General features: G+C 38.5%; 1 protein-coding gene and 2 pseudogenes across 1 annotated transcript; 1 reads left to right on the forward strand and 2 right to left on the reverse strand.

Annotated features, from left to right (window-relative positions):
* Positions 1-4,612: 4,612 nt before the first annotated feature.
* LOC141848689 (zinc finger protein GAI-ASSOCIATED FACTOR 1-like) lies at positions 4,613-8,103 on the reverse strand (annotated as a pseudogene).
* Positions 8,104-10,548: 2,445 nt separating this feature from the next.
* On the reverse strand, positions 10,549-13,974 carry LOC141811582 (uncharacterized). The gene is made up of 7 exons (XM_074699601.1): positions 12,592-13,974; positions 12,348-12,476; positions 12,203-12,270; positions 11,626-12,105; positions 11,386-11,530; positions 10,983-11,231; positions 10,549-10,890 (listed from the first exon to the last, which is right to left on the reverse strand). The coding sequence occupies exons 1-7, from the start codon at positions 13,972-13,974 to the stop codon at positions 10,549-10,551; spliced, it is 2,796 nt and encodes a 931-aa protein (XP_074555702.1).
* A 594-nt stretch (positions 13,975-14,568) lies between these two features.
* On the forward strand, positions 14,569-22,584 carry LOC141848565 (uncharacterized; annotated as a pseudogene).
* Positions 22,585-23,895: the final 1,311 nt, after the last annotated feature.

A 23,895-nucleotide genomic window follows, 5' to 3' on the forward strand; every position in this document is an offset into this window, starting at 1 on the left:
TTACGTACCTCAGTTAATGATTTTTTATGTTGGTTACACAAGTACAATTATCGGCTGTTGAGAATCAAAAACTCTCTTAACCTCTCTTTCTTTTGCATAAAAGTTTACTTTTTTACTCTCTTGCTCTTAAAATTTTTTTTTCTTTTTTCCACTCCTCTCATCCATACTTTTTATTTCTCACACTCCTTTTTTTATTTTTTTTCTTTTCTCGCACTCTTTTCTTTTTTCACTCTCATTTTTTATGCTCAATTGATCTTCATATATTTGCTTAGAAATTAATAGTACAAGAGTTACAAATTTACCATGCATAATAAAAGAATACTTATTTTTGAACCCATCATGCATGACCTTCCTATCAAATTGCCATGATCTATCTAAAAGTAAATGACTTGTATGTATTGACACTACATCATAAAGAACATCATCATGATACCTACCAATGGATAATGAAACCAATACTTGCTTAATGACCTTAACTTTCCTGCAATCATTCAACCATTGTAGTTTATAAGGTCTAGGATATTTAATGGTAGATAAGCATAATTTCTCAATCAAGAGAGTACTAGCTACATTAGTACAACTTTCCCCATCTATAATCATACTACATACCTTCTCTTTAATGTGGCAATGGATATAAAATATATTGTGTCGTTGTTCTTCATCTTCTTCCTTCATTTGTGCATTTAGAGTGCGCCTAGTGACGAGGGATCCACCTAAAGCATTTATATATCTGTTTCTTAAAGATTGGATAGGTTCTTTACCTTTGACCAATGGAGAACTAACATTTTTATTCTTCAAAAACTTGATCTTACTCTTTGATGCAATTTTATCATCTTTTTTATTCCATCTAGATTTCCAAGTGGATGAATTATGACTTTGCCCATGCGTGATTGAACCCTTCCTTTTGAGTTGCCTTTCAACTTTCATGAAATATATGCACCATATCTTCAAGCTCCATATAATGTTGCAACTCCACTACATTTGCAATTTTTAGATTCAAATCTTGTAAAAATCATGCCATGGTTGCTTCTCGGTCCTTCTTCACATTGGCTCGAATCATGACAATCTCCATCTATTTGTGGTATTCCTCACTAATTCCACTTTTATTTCCCACTCTAAATATATGTCTGGATCACTTTTGTCTTGAAATGAAAGAATCTTCATCTTGATATTGCCCAAGTTTCTATCAACATAATCATTTATCCTTCCTTTTCTACTACTAATTCTAACATGACCAAATCTACCACTAGAAGTTCTATCATCAATATCCTCAGAAATGTCATCATCATCATTGTCATCACGGTTATATTGCTTTGCACTTTGTGTAGGAATTCTACTAATTTGACTATTTTGTAGTCCAGTAATTATAGCATCTTACCTCTTTCTAATTTATTGAGGATTTGACTGAATATGATTTTCATGCATTCCAAGTGTTGTCTCAAGGCACGTTGTTTAAGGATTTTTCTAAGTCTTGCTTCCTCTCCACCTGTCATCATTAAAGTAAATTGTTATCACTCAACTTACTAATATTAGCTCTTTAAAGAACTTAGAATTGAGGCAATTCTCTGTAAGCGTTCTTTGAATAATTGAAAATCTCCAAGGAAATTAAGATAAAAGATAGGAATTGAAGAAGAATGTAAATTACAGAATTGAAAACTTGAATTATAAAGTGTCAAAATTTTTTTTGTCAGAATTGAATCTGGGTAAAACTTATTAGAATGTGAAATTAAAAAAATAAAGATATTTGAAATAAAAACTGAAAGGAAATTTATCATAACTTAATCTAAGCAGATGCTAAAATTAAATCTAGGCAAAACATATGAGAATGCTGAATTGCATGATACTTGTAATAAGTGCTGAAAGAAAATTTGCTAGAAGTTAATCTAGGCACAACTTGAAAGAAATATGAAATTGATAGATAAAAATACTTAAAATAAAAGCTGAAAAAAATTTACCAGAACTTAATTTAGGTAGGTGCCAGAATTAAATCTAGACAAAACTTATGAGAATGCTGAATTGCAGGATACTTGTAATAAGTGCTGAAAGAAAATTTGCTAGAAGTTAATCTAGGCACAACTTGAAAGAAATATGAAATTGAAAGATAAAAATACTTAAAATAAAAGCTGAAAAAAAATTACCAGAACTTAATCTAGGTAGGTGCCAGAATTAAATCTAGACAAAACTTATGAGAATGCTGAATTGAAGGATATTTGAAATAAGTACTGAAAGAAAATTTGTCAGAACTTAATCTAAGCAAATGACAGAATTAAATCTAAGCAAAATATGAAAGAAATACAGAATTGGAAGATAAAGGGCAATAAAAAAATACAAGTATAGAAAAATAAGGTCTTTACACCCACCTTTTCTTGCTTCTTTTCTTTTACCATTTTTTCTTATTTTCAAAATTTTGACCTCCCTTTCTCTCCTCTTTTTTATTTTTTTCTCTTTTTTTTGGTAGAAAATAATTTTCCCCCCTTTTTTTCTTTTTTTTTATAGTGACAAGCAAATAAGACTTACAAAGATTGAACGAAATGATAACAATAAGTATCAAGTGATGAATAAAACAGATAAAGATTCAAGCACAAAAAGAAAAGAATAACCAAATCGATTTAGAATGATCAAAGCTCTAATACCAAGTGATGTGAATCCATGAGAGAAAAATCTCAAGAACCCACAACGAATTGAAGAAAAAAAGAAGGAAAGTCTAAATCGATAAGAATGATGAATAAAACCTCGATCCAATGCTTACGAACACCAAAGCTTGGTATAGAGGAAGAGGGAAGACGCCATAACCTTAGGATAGAAGTTGATAAGTCTTTAAACGCCACAAGGGATGTTTTGATAAATTCTAGTTTAATGAAGAGCCAATAAGTGAGAGCTTCATCATGCTTTAAATTGAAAATATGTCAAAAGATACATGTGTAACTGTCACCCTCTTTATTTATAGCTATAGGGCGACCTAAAACCCCTAAAAGGCCAAAAGAAAACTCATTTAGTAAAGGTCTATATAGACTACTTAGTTATTTTAAGCTTATGACATCATTACAACTCAGATAAAATTAGAAATTGAGCTTACATATCTCTATTGCATAAACATAAGACTTAAGTGGCTACTTAAGCTCATCCAAGGTTTGAATTAGATTGATTAAGTCGTATGACTTACTCTTGGTCAAACCTTCTTCAATTGTAATTTTAGTATTCACATCTTCAATTAGCGCATTAAGTGCTTTCTTCATTTTCAAAGTCTTAGCCCTTATAATTAAGCCTCCATTAATTGATACATAATGGATCATCAACAACATCTATAGTGGGTTGAGTATGATCCATATTAGTTTGTTGGACAACTTATTCACTTTGTTTGACTCCATCAAGTGTGCTAGACCAAGCCAAGTCATGAATGACTCAATCTGATTGACACCGCTAATCTATATAGCACACGAGTAAATCGTGAAATGTTCTAACCATGTAGAAATCTTGGGGTCTAGCCCCAAACTATACTTATCGATTGACTATTCAAGAGGAAGTGATTGCTTTCTTGATCTTGTAAACTTGCTTGAATCTCTTTCCTGGCAAGTGCTAAGACACAAACATCAAACTTCTTCAGCTCTCTAATAGAGTACAAACAATTGACACGAATGTCATTACCGCAGAACAACTAGCCTTCTCTCCACTAAATTGATCACATTTAGAAAGCTGAACGATGCAGGGCATAACACAAAATTGTAAGCTAACATTCTGTAATTACATGTGATGAATTTCTTGAGTAGGGCTCGTCGCGAAATGGGTTTTATACAAGGAACAAACCATAGAGAGGACTCGGGAAATGGATTTAAAATCTTATGACACTCAGGAAGTGGATTCAGAGTCAAAAAGCACTTGAGAATCAAGTTTAGAGTCGATTGATACTCAGGAAGCAAAGTCAAAGTCATTAAAAGCACTCAGGATTTAGGTTTGGATTAGTCGATGAGTACTTGGGAGGTGATGTTGAAATCAGAAAGTACTAAAAAATCGAGTTTGGAGTCTTATCATGCTCAGGGAATTAGCATACATGACCAAACAATCTTAGTTTTGGATATAGACATGAAGGTTTAGGAGGATGTCAAACATAATAATGGCAGTCAATAATGACAAAGTTTAATTGCCAATGGTGCGTTACTGGGAGAGGAAACCGCGAAGCTGTTGTAGCACATAAATTTGAGTATTATATATCTAGTCTAACTTTTACAAAAGGCCTCTAAGCAGATATATTATTGCCTAGAGTTAACATTCACTACTCTAATAAAGTGTGTTTTACCTCAATCACTGACATCATTTTGGTTGGGAATTATCACAAATTTTTAGGTTAATATATTAAGTCTAAATTCAAAAAAAAATCTAACTTAATTAAAGATAGATATTAAAGTATTTTATATGAAATTTGAACTATATAAAAAAATATTAGTATATAAATATTATATATTTATTAAATATTATATATTTATTAAATATTCAGTATATTATACAGTTGAAAATTCTGACTACGTTTGCTTGCGTTATATATATATATAACTTTTTGTCTCCTTCCCTCGATCGATCATCAGCTACATGAACATTGATTGCCCTTCGCATCAGCTAAAGAACTGGAAGAATTAATGCTAAAGAAAGTTATGAGTGAATCAATGACATTTAGGGTTTTGTATCCTACGAATTGAACATCAAATGCAGTTGTTGGATTGATCACAGAAGATCGAGTTGTGTATGTTTTTTTTTTCTTTTTCTTTTATTTGTCTCATTTTGTTCTTCGTTTGCTCATTTGGGATCCATCGCACTCATGTCCGTGTCGTGATTCTGTTCCCGTCGATACATCGGGCCGGCGCCGGCGGTCCTCACCATGCGGCCTACTCCGAGGAAGTCTCTTGTCAGATGATCGGGGCCTGCGAGACCGCCGCCGGCGAGGTTGAACTTGGCGTCGTCGGGAGCGTCCAGTCCGCATTCCCCGAATGGTGCGCTGCCGCCGAAAAGGCCGGCGCCGGCGCTCCCGTTTGCGAGCGCGTTCATTATGTTTTGGAGGCTGGTCGTGTTGTCCATGTCTGTACGAAAGGTGTCGCCGGCGTTGAAGCTACCACAGAAGGGTGGCGGAGGCTTGGGGTTGCCGGCGGCGACGCCGAATCCTGCGAGTAGACAAGGGCCCAGCCGGCGCCGGCGCCGGCGCTGGTGGTGGTGGAGCCCATTTGAACTGCTTTCTGGAGCAGTGAAGTGGCGGACATCCGCGGGTGAGCCGACGACGACGAGTCAGCGTTGTAGAGAGCAGAAGAAGCCATCGCTCCACCGGCGTGGCCCGCAACCACACTGCCGGAGAAGAGCATGGCCGGATCGGCACTGCAGCCGTCGACGGCGCCGCTATTGGAGAAGAAGCTGAGGTCGAACAAGTTACTGGAAGAAGCATTGCCCTGGAAATCCGGGAGTTGCATCAGGCCATGGAAAGGTTTTCTCTGAAGCAAGGAATAATGCTCCTCCTCCATGTCGAAGTCCTGGACGACGTTGGAACCATTACCAAGGTAGAAGTTCGCGGCGCCGGCGCCCGAAACTGCGCCGGAGGGTTGCTCAGCGGATTGACAAGCTGTTGAAACTGTGCACCGGCCGCCGCCGCCGCCGACGCATCGCTGTTCATACCCATCATGTTGCTTCCGTACAGGTGACCGCCGATGACCGCCGTCGGCAATCTTGTGCTCTCCTGCGCGAGCGCGTCGCAGAAAGCCCGATGCGTAATGAAGCTATCACGCCTGTCATCAGCATCATCAAGTAAGTAAGAAACAGAGATAGTTCATGAACAAAGAATCGATCAAAAAATGAGATCGATCGATGGAGAGCAACTTTGTGTTTGTGGTCGAATTACTCGACGACGAGCTATGAACAATAAATGCGAAGGCGATCGAGGAGGCCTAAGAACCTTTGCAAGAGCCACCTATGCTCTCGCAATCAATGAGTCGACATCATGCCTGACCCGAGCACACACAGAATTTTTTGCCAAAACCATGAAAGCCACCTTCTAGGTTTATAAATGCTGTTCCTCCATACTCAATCTGCTAAGCGAGCTAGCGGCATGGCTCCGAGACTTTGACAAAGCTCCATCAATGCGCCCTAATATAATAATGTAACTCCCACTCTGAAATGGTTCCAAGGTTTAACCCTAGGTTTTCATCCAAGAGCTGAGTTGCCAGAGCTGCATGGAAAGCTCCTGCAAACGCATCCATCCGGCCACTAGAGAACAAACCTGCAGAAAGATGCTTACTTGGCTCCACGTGAATACGGGCGGCGTTGCTTCCGATGAACGTAAAAAGATGATGAGCTTTCTTTCTCCTCGGTCCTCCTCCTCCTCCTGCAGTGACCACGACTCGCTTGTTCACGTGGAAACAGAGCCGTCTCCTTTCCTTCTCTCTCTCTCTCTCTCACTATAGGGAATCCAACCAGGTAACAACCCTAAAAAGCCAGCACAAGAACCCTAATCGTATCTAATCGTCACCCCAACCCCAAGGCCACTGCATATCTGCCTCCCCAAATTAAGAAATGTTCTCATGAAATGATTAAGGCATGATTGATTCTTGACAATCAGGGAAAAAGGATCGATGCATGGAGCGATCGCTAGCTGGTTTGGGGTTAATTTACGAACCTGGAGAAGATGGTGCCGCAGTCGCAGCGGTACTCGCGGGTGCCGCAGGTCTTGGCGTGGGCCTTGAGGTCGGAGTGGACGGCGTAGCGCTTGGCGCACTTGTCGCACTTCCACTTCTTCTCGCCGTGCTTGCGGCAGAAGTGCTTCTTGATGCCGGTGAGGTCGCCGAGGGCGCGGGAGGGGTCGTGGTGGACGCAGGAGGGCTCGGGGCAGAGGTACACCCGGCGGCGCGGCGGCTCCTTGGAGCTCTTCAGCCGGAGCTTCCATGGCAGGTTGTGCCCGCGCCGGTGGAGCTGCAGGTTCTGCTCCCGCTGGAACCCCTTGTTGCACACCTCGCAGACGAAGCGGTTCGTCGCCAGCAGCGTCGTCGGCGACAAGGCGATCACCTCCGCGTCAGGATCTGCTGCACAGAACACAGCCCCACACAAGCATTCGCATTCGGTATCAACGCCATGATTGAAATAATTAGGGTTGTCAGTTCAAAAATAATATGCAATATTATAAACGTGCATGCACTCGAATTGAGAATCAATGTCTGTTCTTCGAGAATTCTTGTTCTTCAAATCAAATATACGATCAGAGATATAGAACTTCATGAATTAATTATTAATGTTTTTTCTTGTTTGGAGTAATTAATAATTTGGTGCTCACATGAAAAGTTCTACTTGACCTAATACTGATGGCAAGCCATGGGCAGGAACTGAGAAAAGCATATTCTCCTTAAAAGGAGAAACTAACAAAAGCAAATCGGAAAATCTTATGAAAATAAATGCAAATTAGAATTTGCTCAAACGAGGAATAGATCTGGAAGAAAAAGATGAAAATCCTATGAAAAAAATGGAATAACTAAATCAAATTCACAGAAAAAGTGCATAGTGATTTCAGATACTTGCTTGGATCCCGGGGCTGGTTCCTTCTCTTCTTCACTGCAGGAACGGCGGTGGCCGGTGTCGGAGAAGAGACTTGTGGCGGCCGCGGCGGCTGCTGAGACTGAAGTGGTGTTGTTGGTGTCTTCATTTGATTTTGGAGCTCCTCTTGATCTCTGATTCCAAGGAAGGTTGACGACGAGGAAGCTGATGCCATTTTTGGTTTCTTCTTCTTCCTCAGTCTCTCTGGAGGATCAAGCAGTAGTGGAAATTAATTTAACTCGACAACTCAAATAGAATTCTCTTCCTTAGACTCTTTCTATCTGATAGTCGTCTCTCCCCAAGCTCTCCACTCCTTTCCTCTCAATCCTTAAAGACAAAAGAGAAGAGAAGAATCCCCCAAAATTTCCATGAGAGACCGGGAGAGAGAGACAAACAAAGATGAACAAACAAACAAATCAATGAACACTACTTCCTTTATCAGTGATCCTCCTCCAATATTGCTTTGATGAAACTAGCTCTCATCCCCCTCTTCTACGCCCTGCCGGCCCTTCTGTTCTTCCCCTTCGCATCAATTGAGAGTTTGGAGACGACGACAACAAGAGAGAGAGAGAGAGAGAGAGAGAATGAAGAAAAGGCCCAACACACTAAATAAATACTTAAATAAGTAGGAGAGAGAAAGGGAGAGATTACGGAGGAAAGGAGGTGTGGAGCAGGCAAAGGGTGTCGTTATGTGGAGCAGGATGGTCCACCAGACTAGGGGCCTGCTTTCACCCATCTCCTCTTATTCCTCATCTCTTCTTCTTCTTCTTCTTCTTCTTCTGCTACTGCTGCTGCTCGTGTTTGAATGAAGGGGAAAATCGAACAGGGAAGAGATGGTGGATTTTCTGATCAAGACCACACTTCGCCATCCTTTTTGTTCTCATCCCAGAGTCAAAGAACAACAAAGAATGTAGCGAACAACACAAGTGAACGGAAAAAAGGGCTTTGTTTGTAGATTCACAAAGCGTTTGCGGTTTCAGTCTTGTGATGTCAGAAGGAAAGCTGATGAGACAAGTTGAACAGTCGATCGACTATCATCAGTTTTCTTTATCAAAAACAAAAAAGAGGAAGAATTTATAAACAAGATAAGTGTTCAACCTCTTATCATCCCTATTTAAGTCATTTATAAAATCAACTAGAGCTAATATTATGCTTAGAAATCTTGTATTAGTTTCCCTAAATATGTATAAATAAATCATCTAAGAATTTGCTTTAATAATTTATCATATATAGTCTTGTGTATAATAATTATCACATGAGTTTGTCCTTGTGTGTGCATATATATGTCCACATAATTAATGGGAGGAGACTTTGAAATGAAAGTTGCACCCTCAAATCTAATTGTTGTAGTAAAATTTGACACAGTTTAGTATTTGAATGAAAAGTATGAGAGGAAAGTGAAAAATAATTAATTCATTAATAAATCTTTGTTAGTGCACGCATTGATCTCGAAGTTGCAAGTTGAATCTCCATGAAAGAAATTTATTTTTACTGCAACCAAAAATTTTTTTTTTAAAAACACTGCACACTTTGTCCACTAGCATATGGAAGCTTGCTATATGTATATTTTGTGTGAATTCGCATGAATTTCTGCTGGAAATTTGATATCTATAATTAATTAATTAACTGACTAATTAATAATAAGAATAGAATATTTTGTGATTGTATTATTGAATTAATTTTACTCGAGTGATGAAAGATCAGTTAATGCAGGAGAAATTATTGACTAGACAAAACTGCTCACAGACTGAACAGAGCTCACGTCAACAAAATCCAAGAACAATTTCTAGGGTTTGGATAATTCTTGCAAGCTCCACAGTCGATGCAGGAACCTGACAGCAGATGAAACAAAGCAATTAGCCTTGCCTTTAGAACACCAGCCCCAATATATAATTTAATGGCTAGTTGATATTGCCGGATTTCATTAGCTAGGATTTAATGGCTTCGATCGAGGCATTGTTTAGTTTGGCAAATCTGTTGTCAGTTCTTTAATGCACCACTCTCGTACCAGATTTCTGTTCCTTGTAATTCTTTATTGCATGCGATGTGTTTGATGAAATTGCAAAACCGAATAGAACATGTCACATTGCCACCAACTCCAACACCATGTTTTTTTTTAAACTGAAGCTAGACTACTGATCATTTCATGCTAGAGAAGAAGAAGAAGAAGAAGAAGAGCAGGTGTAATGTAAGTGAAAAGTTAATGCGTCTGATGCAATATTCATCTAGTTTGGTAATAGTTATTCTTAACTTTCACTTTGAAACTTAGATCATCAGTCGATCAAGAATTATGATAATGATCAGGCCCATCCAGTTCCAACCATGGGCAGGAGCACATCCCTGTCTGGTACGAGTATTCAGTGATCTTTCCTATGAGTTGTTTGCTTTCTCTCAGTTTCTGAAACTGCACCAAAGGCATCGTGCATAATTTTGCTGTGGACCTTTGGTTTCATTTTTGTCAGCAGTTGCTGTCTCTACTTCCACATGCTGGTCCCAAACCACGAACCTAAAAAGGGTGAATGGAACCCTACGCAAAGCCAAGAGCTGACACCAAACTGAAAAGTTGGCAGGCACAAGTTGATAAAAAGTTTTGTTTTTCTTTCAGTGTTGCTGTTATTGTTATCGTGTGTCTTGAAAGTCACGAGTTCAGTCGCGAAAATAGTCTCTTACAAAGTAAGATAAAATTGAGTACAATAGACTATTTTTCGAAATCCCATATTGATTGAAATTTACTGCCCTTTGTATCACTTTGTGTAGATTATAAATAGGAGTATAGTTTTAGGACATAAAGACTGGATATGTATTAGATAAAAGGTAGTGTTTATGTCTGTAGTGATGAAAACTCTAACTAGTGATTTTCAATACTATGAATTCAAGTATGTTTCAGATTTAACATTCTCTATAATTTCGATATGATTAATAGATTTTGCCATGTCTTGATACATATTCAACTAATTTGATGTGTTTATTACATGCACATCTCAAACTTTTTTAGCCTAAATGAACACTTTTTCTTGCCTTTGCCTTGATGAAATTTTGCAAAGTTATAGATGCAAGCATCCTGCTCTCTGTCTCTTCATTGTGTTCTAGTTGTTCATTTAGCTGAGGAATGAATGCTGATAAGGCGGTTAGTCGCACTCGATTGGCAACAGATGTGGTCGATTCGAATGCATAGCTCATCCATGCCACTGTCACCAAACTTGTTCTCACAAGATCTTGGTTTCCAGAATCTAAACACTTGGATAGAGCCTTCAGAAAAGATGCATTTCCATCACTAAGAATGGCCAGACTTGCTTCTTTCAGCCACTTCCACTCTAATTTTGCTTCATCTATCTGAAATCAGTAGTTTCATGTAACTCTTTTGTGGCAGCTAAACAAGGAATGGTAATTAATGAGCAAAAGAAAAGAGTGAAAGAACAACATACCGATAAAATCTCATCGACTTCATCATCGTAATAACTAGAGGTGTTGTTGTTACCATCAAGGAATCCTCCTTTCTCAAGAAGCCATGACTCTGTCAAAATCTCTCCAAATGTGGAGAAGTGACCTCCCAACATGAGAAGAGCTCTTTGAGTGTTTGGTATGACTTTCTTGTCGAACAAACAACAATTCAGAGCTAGAGTAATGGCTTCCATGGCCTCCTCTTTGTATACACTCTTCTTGCTTCCTCCAAGCTGCTGCCACATTAAATCGATCGATTCGAGTATTTTAACAAGATTTTCCTAAAAGAACAGAACTACGAAGAGCATGTATTCTCACAGATTTGAACTACAGAGTTTATGCCAATCAAATGAAGTTTAAGGCAATTGCAGAGAATTAAAATCATACCATAAGATCAAAATGAAGAAGAAGAACAGCAACTATGGCTTTTTCCTCTGGTGCTGTGCTGTGAAGATACACAAGCAACGCATCCATAGTTTCTGCAGTTCTCTCTCTCAACAAGCCACTTAAGAATGATATGACATCCCTTCTTCTGTGACATGAAGAAATAAGAATTGATAGAAAACAAATGCAAGACCTAAAAACAAAATTCTAGAGAATCATTAGGGTCTGTCATGTAGAACAAACCTATTGAGACAAATCAGTTCAGAGAGCAGTTTCACTGCATTGGCTCTTGCATCAACTAGCTTACTGTGGAGCTGCTCAAGGATGCATGATGCTTGAAGGTTCACTGCCAAGTACTTCCTGCAATCGCCTTTCGCCTTGATGCAACATAACAAAGATCGAACTACACGGGTTTTTTCGTGTGAGTTTCCCTTCTCAAACTGTTCTACCAGAAACTGCAAACCTCCAATAGCTATAAGGTTTCTAGCATTTTCCATCTGCTCTTCTTTGCTATGGCCTGTGAGAAGCCTATCCACTATGTCCAATGCCAAGGCATCCTCAGATTTGTAGTTTCTTTTCATTTCAATTTTAGCTGTTTGTGCTGTAAGAAACAAAACATGGCCAAAAGTTTCTGATACTGAAATATCGATCGTTTTCTTTGTCACCGAGTTTGCGAAAATGGAGCCCTGGTTGATATCTTTAGAGGTGTAACATAACTCTGCACTGAGAAGAAATGCCATTACTCATTACAAAATGAACAAATGTGAGCTGTACCAATATATCTGAAATTGGTATGTGAAAATGATGACTTGATGAGTACCTAAGACCTATTGCTAGATCACATTTCTTCGGCTCAGAATCGATTCTTCGGAGTTCACTCAATGGCACCTAGATGCAATTAGCATATTATGCACCTGTTAGGAACCATGTAATTTCAGAGTTAAGATAAATGGGCACTTACTTACATTGTTTTTAAGGTAATCCTTACAGACTGAGACAGTGGCAATAGATTTGTTTTGCAACTGCAAATCAACATCATTGAGTTGAAATATTGCTTCTGCTATTTTGTTCAGAGTACACTCATTTTCTATAACCTGTAGTACAAGAACGATGAAATGAGTGATCTTTGATCTAATATACAAGGTCACACTAATAGATTCATCTAAATTAGAAAAGAGAAAGAGAAAAGAAAACTAAATGACTACTTACACTTGAAGATTCATCCACCATATCAAAGAAAGTCCTTTTACTTCCATTTGCTTCTTCACCTTCATGTTCGTTTTTCAATTGGTCAGTGTCTTCGTCTAAAAGATTTTTGATACTTCTTAGACACATATCCAAATTGGTTGCCTTCTCCCACTCCTCTTCCTTGACATGTTTACCAATTTTCATATCTTTAGCTGCACCCTTTTCGATCTCTTGGCTAGAATGAGATTCATAAAGTTGTCGGCTAACCATTGTTGACTTGCAAGAAAAAGATTTTCTCATACTACAGGCTTCTTCTCGGCCATTAGCCCGCGAATTTTCTCTACTAATTCGATGAAAATCAGCAGAAGGGAGATCGATCGATGGAGGGAAAGGAGCTTTTGTCTCATCAACGATCCATTCCCTGTAGTAGATTGCAAATTTTTGTGTTTCCTTATTCAGTGCGCTGTCATACATCTTCAAGAGGATATCCATGTTCTTCGCCCGACTTGGCACTCGAGAGATGGAATCCATTTCTTGATCATACCATTCGCTTATGTGAGCTAGATTTGGAAGGAATAGTTCTTCCCACAATGCCGGTAGCAAGATCGCCCGTGCTTCGAAAGGCGCAAAGCAGAAAACTTGGAGAAGATGGTTTGCTGCCATTCTGTCCTCCTTGTAAATCTTAAAGATCACACTCAGGTAGAGATGTGCACATGCTGCAAGACAAGAATTCGGAGCACCAAAATTAGACCCATTTTTTAGAGCAATTGAACTCAATCCAGTCATGATATTAAGTTTGGAAGAAGCCTTCTGCAATTCCTTTGTGCTTCTGCGCTCGACTGCCTTCTCTACGATCGTAATGGCCTTTTCGAGCTCGGCGAAGGCTCCACCCTCACCTCCTCTGTCCTCATCCTTCAGGCAAGCATTACAAACCCGGCGAAGCAATGCCCGAAAGCTTTCGTCTGTGAAGAAGTCCCCGATGTGGCTTACCGAGATCGAAACCAGAGCCCGGATTGCAGCATCACAAACTGAAATTTGCATGTCTTCCTCGCTCGGAGCATGAACATCCAAATTGAAGACTTTGTTCTTGAGCTTGTCATCCTTGTAAGATTGGCTCTCATGTTTCCTCCCTCGATGCGGATCGAAATCCCACTCACCTTGTGATCCTCGAGGGAAGAAGTTCTCACACGCTGCTCCCTCCTTGCTTAAGCTCGAGCCTGTGTTGCTCAGCGACCTTCCGTGGAGTTCTTGGCTTCTGAACTTGAGAAAGGTGGCATTTTTATTCGTGTTGGTGTCAGAGTAGAGCGGCATGCTCACAGCTCGAGGAGCTGCTGCCTTCGTCTTCCTCGAGCGCGCCTTCCTCGTGAAGCCGTCCTCCGCGAGGAGCTCGGCGAGGGAAGCCATGGCGTAGCTCTGTGCTGCTGCAGGATTTGGGGATGGGTGGAATTGGGTGGAGGAGATGATGGAGAGGAAACCAGAGAGGGACAAGAAGAAGAAGAAGAAGGGGGAAGGCGACAAATGGAGGCGTGAGACGAAGCCGAAAGAGTTCGGTGAGTCTTCCCGCGCTTCCGCCGGCTGTTCGTTGTGTCCTGCGCGAAATGGAACCGCGCGGAATCTTTCTTCTCTAGTAATTAATAGAATTAATTTTTAATTAAAACACCAATAAAAATTTTATTTTATTTTAAAAATAAAATAACAATATTTTTATATTAATAAAAGTATACAGATATTTCTAAAAAGCTTTTAAATCTTAAGGGTATTTTAAAAATTAGCCTCAGTCCTAGGCACGTGGGTAGGCATGTGAGCAAGGTGGAGGATACGACGTTAAGGTCGGAGTTTATTTTATTTTTATTTTATGAATATAGGACAATATAGGGGCATAATTAAAAACGGTGTAGGGGGGTAAATAAAATTTCCCATTTCCGTAACACGAACCGGAAATGGTGCGATTATGAGCCCGATTCGAACCGCTGTCAAAATGGCTCGTCGCGATCGCCGCGGAGCGACGAGAGGATGAGAAAGGGTTCCGCCCCGTCGCATCTGCCGCCGCCGCTTCTCCTCGATCATGAACTCCGTTGCTCGAGCCGGCCTCGCCGGCCACCGCGCCTCTCCTTTCTCTCCGATCTCCGTCTCCTTTTTCCATTCAACCCCCGTCTTGGAGCGCAAGTGGAGGAACTACGGGCACTCTGTGAGTTCCGGTCGATGTTTTTATTCCCTTGTAGTTTTTATGTTCATTATTGTTATTTTTGCAATTCTCGTACTCTTTTTTCCCTTGTTGGATTGGGATTTCATTGTTCTGTACTTTGGTGCTTCAAATGCTTGATTAAATGATTTTCCACATCGCTTCGAAGACACATGAATGAGTTCAAAGTAGTTTTTTTTTGTTGAATTTGGTTGTTCGATCATTTTTCGCAGTTTCGCGGAATAACATATTATAGGGCCGAAACATCATTGTTTTTGTTTTCTTTTTTTTTTGTTTTGAAAAAAAAAGATGTAATGGATGAACATGATTCACTGGAAATTGAACTCAGAAGATCGAAACATACAGTCAAAGGTCCGGTAAAATTCGGCAGCAGTACATCAAATGAGAACCGTGAAGAATAAAAGTAGCCGGTAGGCAAAGGAATAGTTTAAGAAGATGAGGAGCAGCTGCAATCCTTTGGCGGTGGAGTAAAAATTGATGAAATCGTTGAAGCATCTGCCGATACCTTCATCCATGCGGAGGCTTGACACTACAGGAGCAGACAACAGGAAAGAGAACCCAATAAAACATGATGTCCATAGGCATTTTACTGGCCCTGAAATATTTTCTCGTTCCTGGTCTTCCAGACGGTGAACAGCCAAGCCTATGCATTGGTGCTGGAAGCCTGGAATCCATTAACTAGGTTTCTGAAGGGTCCAAGTCCAACCATGTCAAACCTATCATGAATAGTGAACATTTTTCTGAAGGGTCCAAACATTTTTCCTGTTCCCTCTCTTTCCTTCATGCGAGTTCTTTTCCCTTTCTTTTTCCACAGTTGATCTTGCTCCATAATCGATCAATTTCCATTTGGAGATGGGAGTCTTTAACAACATGCCGTAGGAGAAAGAGAAAGACCACCACTTTGAAAAAGGTACAGCCTAAGTTTAAAATGGATAAGCGCACACACTGCTAAAAGAAGTTCCTTCTAAATCCAGTCCATTTTATGTTTGAACCAAGAAAGTATGGGAAAGACACATAGGTGATATGAAATTAAGGTAAGTGAGAATACTGATTTCTAAGATATGCTACCCACCTAACACCTAATTGAAAAAAGGACCTTGTGCCATAATTCAAATCTGTAGGTAATCTTGCTGATGACTCAATCATTATTTTTCCTTGACGTCTAGATATCTGATTCATTCCAAATAAATCAACTCGACTGATAGATGACCTTGGCAACTTCAAGGGCTAGAAGTATAGAGATAGGATGCTTGAATTGAATTTCCAAGGACTCTGTAATGGGTGTTGAATATCTCAAGCAAGATGGGCTATTTTTCTCTGTTACCTCATACTGTCTTACAAGATGCTTATCTTGTGTTGCAGAATATGTCTGACTACTCCCTTAAGTCAGTTTACTTTGAAGGAGGAAACTGGAAGGGAAGACAGGCAAGAAGAGAGGGTAAGGGGAGGAAGAGAAGGGACGAAAATTGTTTTCTTGGATCTTGGGAAGGTGAAGGAAAAGGAGATGATGAATGAAATCACCAAATAACCATCATCCTCTTATACTCCCTTCTCATAAACTACTCAACTAACATTACCACTAAGGTCTTCTGCCTATCTCTCGTTGCCTTACACTGTCACCAATATTTCCACACACTAAGTCACCAACTTTGCTGTCATAGCCTCTGCGTGCTGTGCGAACAGGAATGCATCAAGTTGTGTTTATCTAACTATTTAGGGTTGGCTAATGGTTTTATATAAACATTGTCTTTGGTGGTTTTGTTTCTTCTTAATACCATTCGGGTGCAGATGCTGAATAGATTCAAATTTCTGATAGTTCTTGGGGACACCTACTTAGAAATGCCTAACATTCAGTAGGTTCTGCAACATTTTTACATTCCATTCTGCTGGCTTGACTGATTCTTGTACATTCAACAAAATAAAGCCCGCCCTTTCATATATTTTAGAAATGAAGGAGCCATCAAAGATAAGTGAGTGTGTTTTTTTCTAGTTTGAGTGTTAAGAGGCCCTTCAGGTCCAAACTCATGTTGCTCATACTCCAAAGTTAGAGCGGAATAAAATTGGCACAAGAAGTTCAAGCCTATATAGTATTTGTTATTTGATTTATCATGGTAAAAAGGAAAGCATTATGATTTCTCTTGCATATGTGTGGGTTTCATACTCTTATGCAAAAGTTTGAAATATAAACTCTTGACTGCAAAATCTCATTGCTGTTATTTTCTGAGGATTTTTCATATTCTTATTTTTATGGACTATATTGTCTGGGCATCATGGTTTCTAATCGAGTTACATGTTCAGCGATTTGATCATTATGCAAATCGGAAGAGATATACGGAATCTAAAAGGAAAGTAATCTCCAATCTCTCAGAATACGCTGAGTACCTCATTCAGGTAAATTTCACTACTTGCAGTTTTCTGCTTTCTCAATCATTTTGGTGTATTCTAATGGTAGGTATCAGAGTGACATGAGAATGCTCCAAGGAATTGGGTGCTACTCTTGGTGTTTTTAGTACATCTTCAGTGATACTTATGTTAACCATGTATCTTAGGAATTGGGTGCTACTCTTGGTGTTTTTAGTACATCTTCAGTGATACTTATGTTAACCATGTATCTTAGGTAGTTAATAGAATTGAATTACTTACTGATTCTGACTGTGATTTCCTTTTCTTTTTATATAGTGAAGAAATTAGCTTCTTTGTGCATGATTTTTGTAGTATATTTTTTTTCATTTCTACTTGCCTTGAGATTCCAGCGGTGGAGTGCTGAGGATGAGGACCCATTTGATGAAACACCCTGGTTTAGAAAACACTTCTGGGCCACAGAAGCAAGGAAGAATGGCTTTCGTGAACCTCATCAGGGATCTTATAGGAATAAGAGTAAGGATGCTCATGTGTCATCTTTCACAATCTTTTATGTGGATCTGATTTACATTACCACATATATATATTTTATTTCAGTGAAAAATCAATCTTTAGTATGATTTATACTGACATCTTATTACTGAATTCATTACCTTGATTCACACATGATGTCAAAGTGGTAATGGAGTCTAGCTTTTAACATGTCTTGTATTATAATTGTGAGCTTCAAAAGTATAGCAATAGGAATAGGTTTAGACTTCAGTTATATGAGCTAAATTACTACTATAAAGACATTGTAATAATTGCTTGTCCATCTTGTTCTTTATTTTTTAAATGCAAGTGATCTATGCTGATATGATGTAAACTTACAGGGAATGGAACGTTTGATTTTTGTTCAAGTGACGATGATGATGTGGAAACTATATTTCGTTCTTCATTTGGAAGGGCGCGGTTCTCTTATCGGTCATTTAATAGATCTGAAAATTTTCAGTGGAGTTATTCTGGTGATGATTCTCATAAAAGCTCTAGGAATTGGACATATGAAACAGAAGATGAAACTGATGCTTCTGACCAACAAAGTTTTGCTGGCGAAAGGTTAGCTCTTGGATTAAAAGCAACTGGACCTCTAAAGTTAGAAGAAATTAAAAAAGCGTAAGTTTCACAGCTTTTGACAATTTAATTTTGTTACCGTTTTCCCTTATTTCAAGAATAGTTGATTTTTGCCTCACATCTTGCATGTGAACATAGATAATTTTGCAAACTTAAAAAATTTGTTAGTCAAGACATATTTTAAAAATATAAAGATACTTGTTTGACCTCCAGCTCGCCCACCTTCCTTTCCTGTTCACAATGCTTCTGCCTTGCGATCCTACTTCTCATGCTCACGTTGTCTTGGGGCGTGTGCAACCTATCGAGGCCTGGCACATGTATTTGACCATCTGATGTTGGCTACACCATTCTCTGGATCTATGCTATCACAAGTATAGTTATCCCTCATCTTCTCAGCATGCATCATCTACTATCACTATATCTATATTTGTCTTTGGGTCCACCAGTAAATCTTTGTAGGTGACATTATCTCAAACTGAGTATCATCCTTTTGTGCAGCCAAACAAGCATTTTCAAATGAGGCATAGAAACTAATGCTTTGTGTATTCCAAGGAAGAGAAGGGAAAGGGAAGGAAAGAAAAGAGGGGGAGAGCGGGAATTCTAGAAGTTGTGTACTTTGGTGAGTAGGGCTGAGTATTCGGTTAAAACCGAACCGAATTAATCAAAATTGAACCAAACCAATTTTTTTTAAACTAACCGAACCGACCGAATTTTCAAATAAAAACCGAACAAACTGAACCGATAAAATATCGATTAATTCGATTTTCGACCGAATTAACCGAAATAACCAAAATTTTTAAATATTATAAAAAATTTATCAATTAGATAGGGATTTATAAGTTTACTAACTTAAAAATTTATAAATTTTTTTTTATTTGATTAATTTGGTTTATTCGGTTTTACTGAATAAGAAATTTTAAAATCGAAATCGAACTAAATTAACCGATTTTTTTTAGAAAAAATAATCAAAATTCCAAAATAACCGAACCAAATTTTTTAAATTCGGTCGGTTTGATCGGTTTATTCGGTTTAATCGAATTTTTGCTCACCCCTATTGATGAGGGAAGAAAAAGTAGGAAAGGAGTGAGTAAATGGAAAATTATGCTATGATCGTCATCTTCCTCACTTGCTTAACTTTGTTGGTGCAATCAGCCTCTAGAATTTCGATGTTTGACAATATAAACAATATTCTTGTGTTTGGATTGATCCAAACAGGACTAGATGCTTGGAAGTGAGTTAAGTGAGAAGTCTAGTTAGGTCAAAGGTTGATCGGATGACTAGCAAAGGGAAAGTTCAAGCAGGATCAAGGGTGACTGGATGTTTGGCAAAAATAAACAGGTCAAGGTTAATCGGATGTCTGACAAAGAGAAAGTCTAAGCAGGTCAAGGGTGACTGGATGCTTGACAAGGGTTAAATCTAGATAGGTCAAGGTTGATTGGAGGTTTGACAAAGGGAAAGCCAAGGAAGGTCAAGGATGATAGAATATTTGACAAGTGACAAGTTTAAACAGGTCAAGATGATCGGATGCTTAGCAAAGAGAAAAATCTTAGGGGAGTAAACCTTAAGTTGTGATAAGTCTTGGAGAAGTAAACTCCAAGCAAAAGTTAAGCCAAGTAGTCTAAGTAGACTTACAGAATCAAGCTTGTGTGTTTGTGCTTTGTACGATTGTTTTATAGGAACTTGAGCTGGAAACAAAACAAAGAGCAGACAAACGTAACCGGGCAAAGTTGGACCAAGTCTCAAGTGAATTGGACTTGACCCAGGTCGAATCGGATTCAAGCTAGTCCGTTCAACCGGACAGTCGATTCGGTCCACTAGAAAATCGATTCGGTCGACGATTGGGTTCGGTTGACCGAGTGTGGGTTCAAACTTGGTTTAGTGATATGGTTTGGTTCACTCAATCGGAAATGTTTCGATCAACCGATATACCTGATAATGATGTAATCGTATGGCTCGGTCTAGATGGCGAAGAACTCGATCCTAGGGATCAGGTTTGACCAAGTGTAGTCGAACGATGTTTATAGGTCAACCAATCAAGGCCATATAAAAAAACCTTGAGATCAGAGCTCAAGACATCAATCCTATTATTCAATTCTCCTACTTTGTGCTTGAAGAAAAGACATCAACACCCTGCTTGTGCAATCGGGAGTGCTAAGGCAGTGCAAGACATTCGGGGCTTACGACACTTGAATTTGTTTGTATTTATTTACAAGCTTTGCTTTATTTCATATACGTTGTGCTTGATTCAATTTGTAAGGGGTTTCTCTACCCTCGAAAAAGTTCTGGAAAGGAGATAAGCTAGTGGACAGACGCCTCTGTACATAGGTCTTGGAGTACTAATCCCGGAGGATTAGGAACCAATTAAACCTCTGTATCTTGTATTTATTCTTGTATTTATTATTTTATATTCTATTACGTACTAACCCTAATAGAAAAGAAAGAACGACAAAAACGAAGAAAGCAAAGATCGCTTTTCACCCTCTCTCTAGCACTATCTACTCAATCCTACAAACTCCCCTTGCACATGACCCACCCATTGTCAGAGCTTGTTGCCCTAGCCTGCCTTGACCTTCCTCTCTCACATCTGAAATTGCAATTAGACTTTAAAAAATTTGAATGGATTGAGTACTAAGAGGGAGGGAATAAACGATTTATTTATTTATTTCAAAATAGGTTGATTTCTTGCCTATTTGTACGAGAAACTGGAAACTGGCTAGAGAAATGTGACTTTGCTAGATTGGAACTGCTGGAATATGTGAGAGAAGTCATAGATTGTCCTTAGTGTCATTCATATGCATTCAACATTAGGAGCAGATAATCTAGCTTTTGAAGAAGAGGGAAGAACGAGGAAGGTTAGGGATAAGGAGAACTTCCCTTTGATTTAGGAGGTTGATAGATGAGTTCATTTGTGTGGTCCTCCTCATGAACTGCTATAGTAATTAATAAATAAGTTAATCACTTCCTCAGTTGTTGCGATAGCTATGACCTTATCTTGAACATTCAGTGAATTTAGCTATACAAATAGCAGAGTGAACATCAAAAATCTTGCTTTTTACACCATGTAACAAGAACAAAGGGCTAGAAAAGAAAGGAAAAGTAGTTTGATCAGGACTTGTGAGGTAAATTCTCCTACTTATTCAACTTTGTTGTTGATTAGAAATCATTGTTACTCCTTTTTACCCAAAAAGTTTGAGACATCAAAGATTCATGCTTTCACTATTTCTCAACAGATACAGAAGTTGTGCTCTAAAATGGCATCCAGATCGACACCAAGGTTCATCAAAGGTAGCCTTATATTGGTTTTTTCTTTATATATATTTTCCCATCTATTAATAGTTGCTTGTTCTAAATTTGATTTGGAATTTGTTAGTGTACTAAGTAAAATATGACTGTGTTACAGGCATCTAGCCTCCTAGTTAATTCTCTTGCTTCATTGCAAAATGTCTTCTTCCATTATCCTGCATCATTATGACTACATGGTTCCCTTTTATGTCTGATGGCCCATGCATGATATATGGTGGAGGGTAATCTCAAGTATAAAAGTGATTGGTGAACTACTTGAGTGGAGCATGTATTTCTACCTGAAGTGAATTTCTGTCACATTCTTACTAATCTGGTGATCCTGTTTGATTCAGATAGTGCGAAATTTCGGCTGTGCTTCTATGCCATATCAGCACAATTGATATCTGATAGGGATAGAGAGCCTGAACTTAGATTTTCACAGAGGAAAATTGCCTTGGAAAAGGGCATGATAGACTTTGTCTGAAATTATCATTCCAAATTGCTCATTAATTCTCTTCCATATCTCGCTATGCCTATGTCTTAAGAATAATTATGTGGACCAAGGAGGAATGTTTTTGACTGCATGCTAATTTAATGTTCTTACAGATAGCAGCAGAGGAGAAATTCAAACACTGCACTGCTGCATACCAGACACTATGCGATAAATTAGCTATGAACTAATGTGAGGGCAGAGATCATGATGACCATGGCAATTCATCATCTTTTATTATTCATCAATTTAGTAATACTGTGCACAATGGTTCGACTGTAGGCAAAGTGATTCATCGATTATGTTGGTATCATTTGATGAATTATCATGGAATAATAAAAATATTTATGCCGTAGCTTTAGAGCTGCTTGGCCAGCTCTGTTGTTTCATTGATCAGGAAAACAAAAAGGGTAATCTTTTCAGTTTTTTAAGTAATTGAACATTGTAAAGTCTACTTTCATATTCAAATGGAAGGACCCATTGTCTGGACAGTCAATGTAACCATTCTCATTCATGGTCGGTGAGGTCTGAACTTGTATAATTGTAAGCATAAAAAGCTTCTACTGCTGCTTAGTGTTCATCAAAGTCTGAGATGCTTTATTATTTTTTACTGCTGATGTGATAGAGCATTTCGATATCTTGGTCAAGAAAATATTCTTCCCAGCCATAGGAAGAAGACCAAAAGTTTGTGTGCTCAATCTTTCGGTTATTTGATTCCTGGGCTCTTATATTTAATTCTCGAAATAATAATATTTTTTAGCTTAACAATACGTTTATTTATTTGATTGGCAGAATTGTGAATTAAAGAACTTAAAGCTTGCCACTTTCCAAAGCTATAGCTATTCATCAAGAGAAGGCACTCAACTCAAGTATCGATCCCAATACCACCACGAATGACAACACTATTTCCTATTGTCGGACTCATTCCTTTAATTAATATAATCTTTTGAAATTGTTTTGTGGTTTCTTCCCCAAACCATGTGAACTCCTGCAACAACTCCTGTTCAAGAATCTCCATCTATTTCAACCGTGTCATACATTTGTTGAGATTAAAATGATCGTTGAGATCATCTTATACTACCTCAAGATCGACTTTGTTAACGTGAATGGTTAAGTGTATTATTTATGAGACTCATTATTAATGGTCTTATACTGCCTTACAATTAACATATATCATCTGACTCATATATAGCTAGATTATCTTACTTTACATTAGTATTACAAATGTAAGATCACTCATGAAATGATTGGATTGTATTTTTCATTTTAAATTTTATGACGATATCAAACGGAGTTATTAAAAAAACATGAAGATAATAATTAATAAAGAAACATAAGCGCCAAGATACAAACATGAAGACTGAGGAGGAAGAAGAAGACGTGGAGAATTCCAATGTCTTGTAATCCACAAGCATAAACCCAAAAAGGGGAAAGGCACCCAAAGATGCAAGGATTGATCAAAAGGAAAAGTGGGCGGGTGGCGGTGGGGACCACCAGTTTAAAGTGCCAATAGCAGATCAAAAGGGAGTGGGGCCAACTGGCCAACTGGCCAACCCCCACCCCTTCCTTACTCCTATATATCACTTTACGCCACGTGCTAAAAGTTTCCTGCCCGAGCTCTTTGCTGCTCGTCGGCGAGTTATTTAATTTCACATGAAACAAACATCTATATATATATATATTTAATCTGAAGATTGAGAAATATTTGTACAACAAACAATAATAAACAATTAAACTCAACCTGTTTAATATATAGTTCTTCCACATAATCATGCATGCGTACCATTATTTGATATGCAATGGATCGTCTGATCTATATCTTGGGCCCTATACTTTTGTAAAAAAGCAAAAGGATATATATATATATATATATCGAAGA

This window comes from Curcuma longa, chromosome 17 (assembly GCF_044706935.1).
Source record: "Curcuma longa cultivar G26 ecotype Majalengka, Jawa Barat chromosome 17, ITB_CL_G26_1.1, whole genome shotgun sequence".
Classification (NCBI taxonomy): domain Eukaryota; kingdom Viridiplantae; phylum Streptophyta; class Magnoliopsida; order Zingiberales; family Zingiberaceae; genus Curcuma; species Curcuma longa.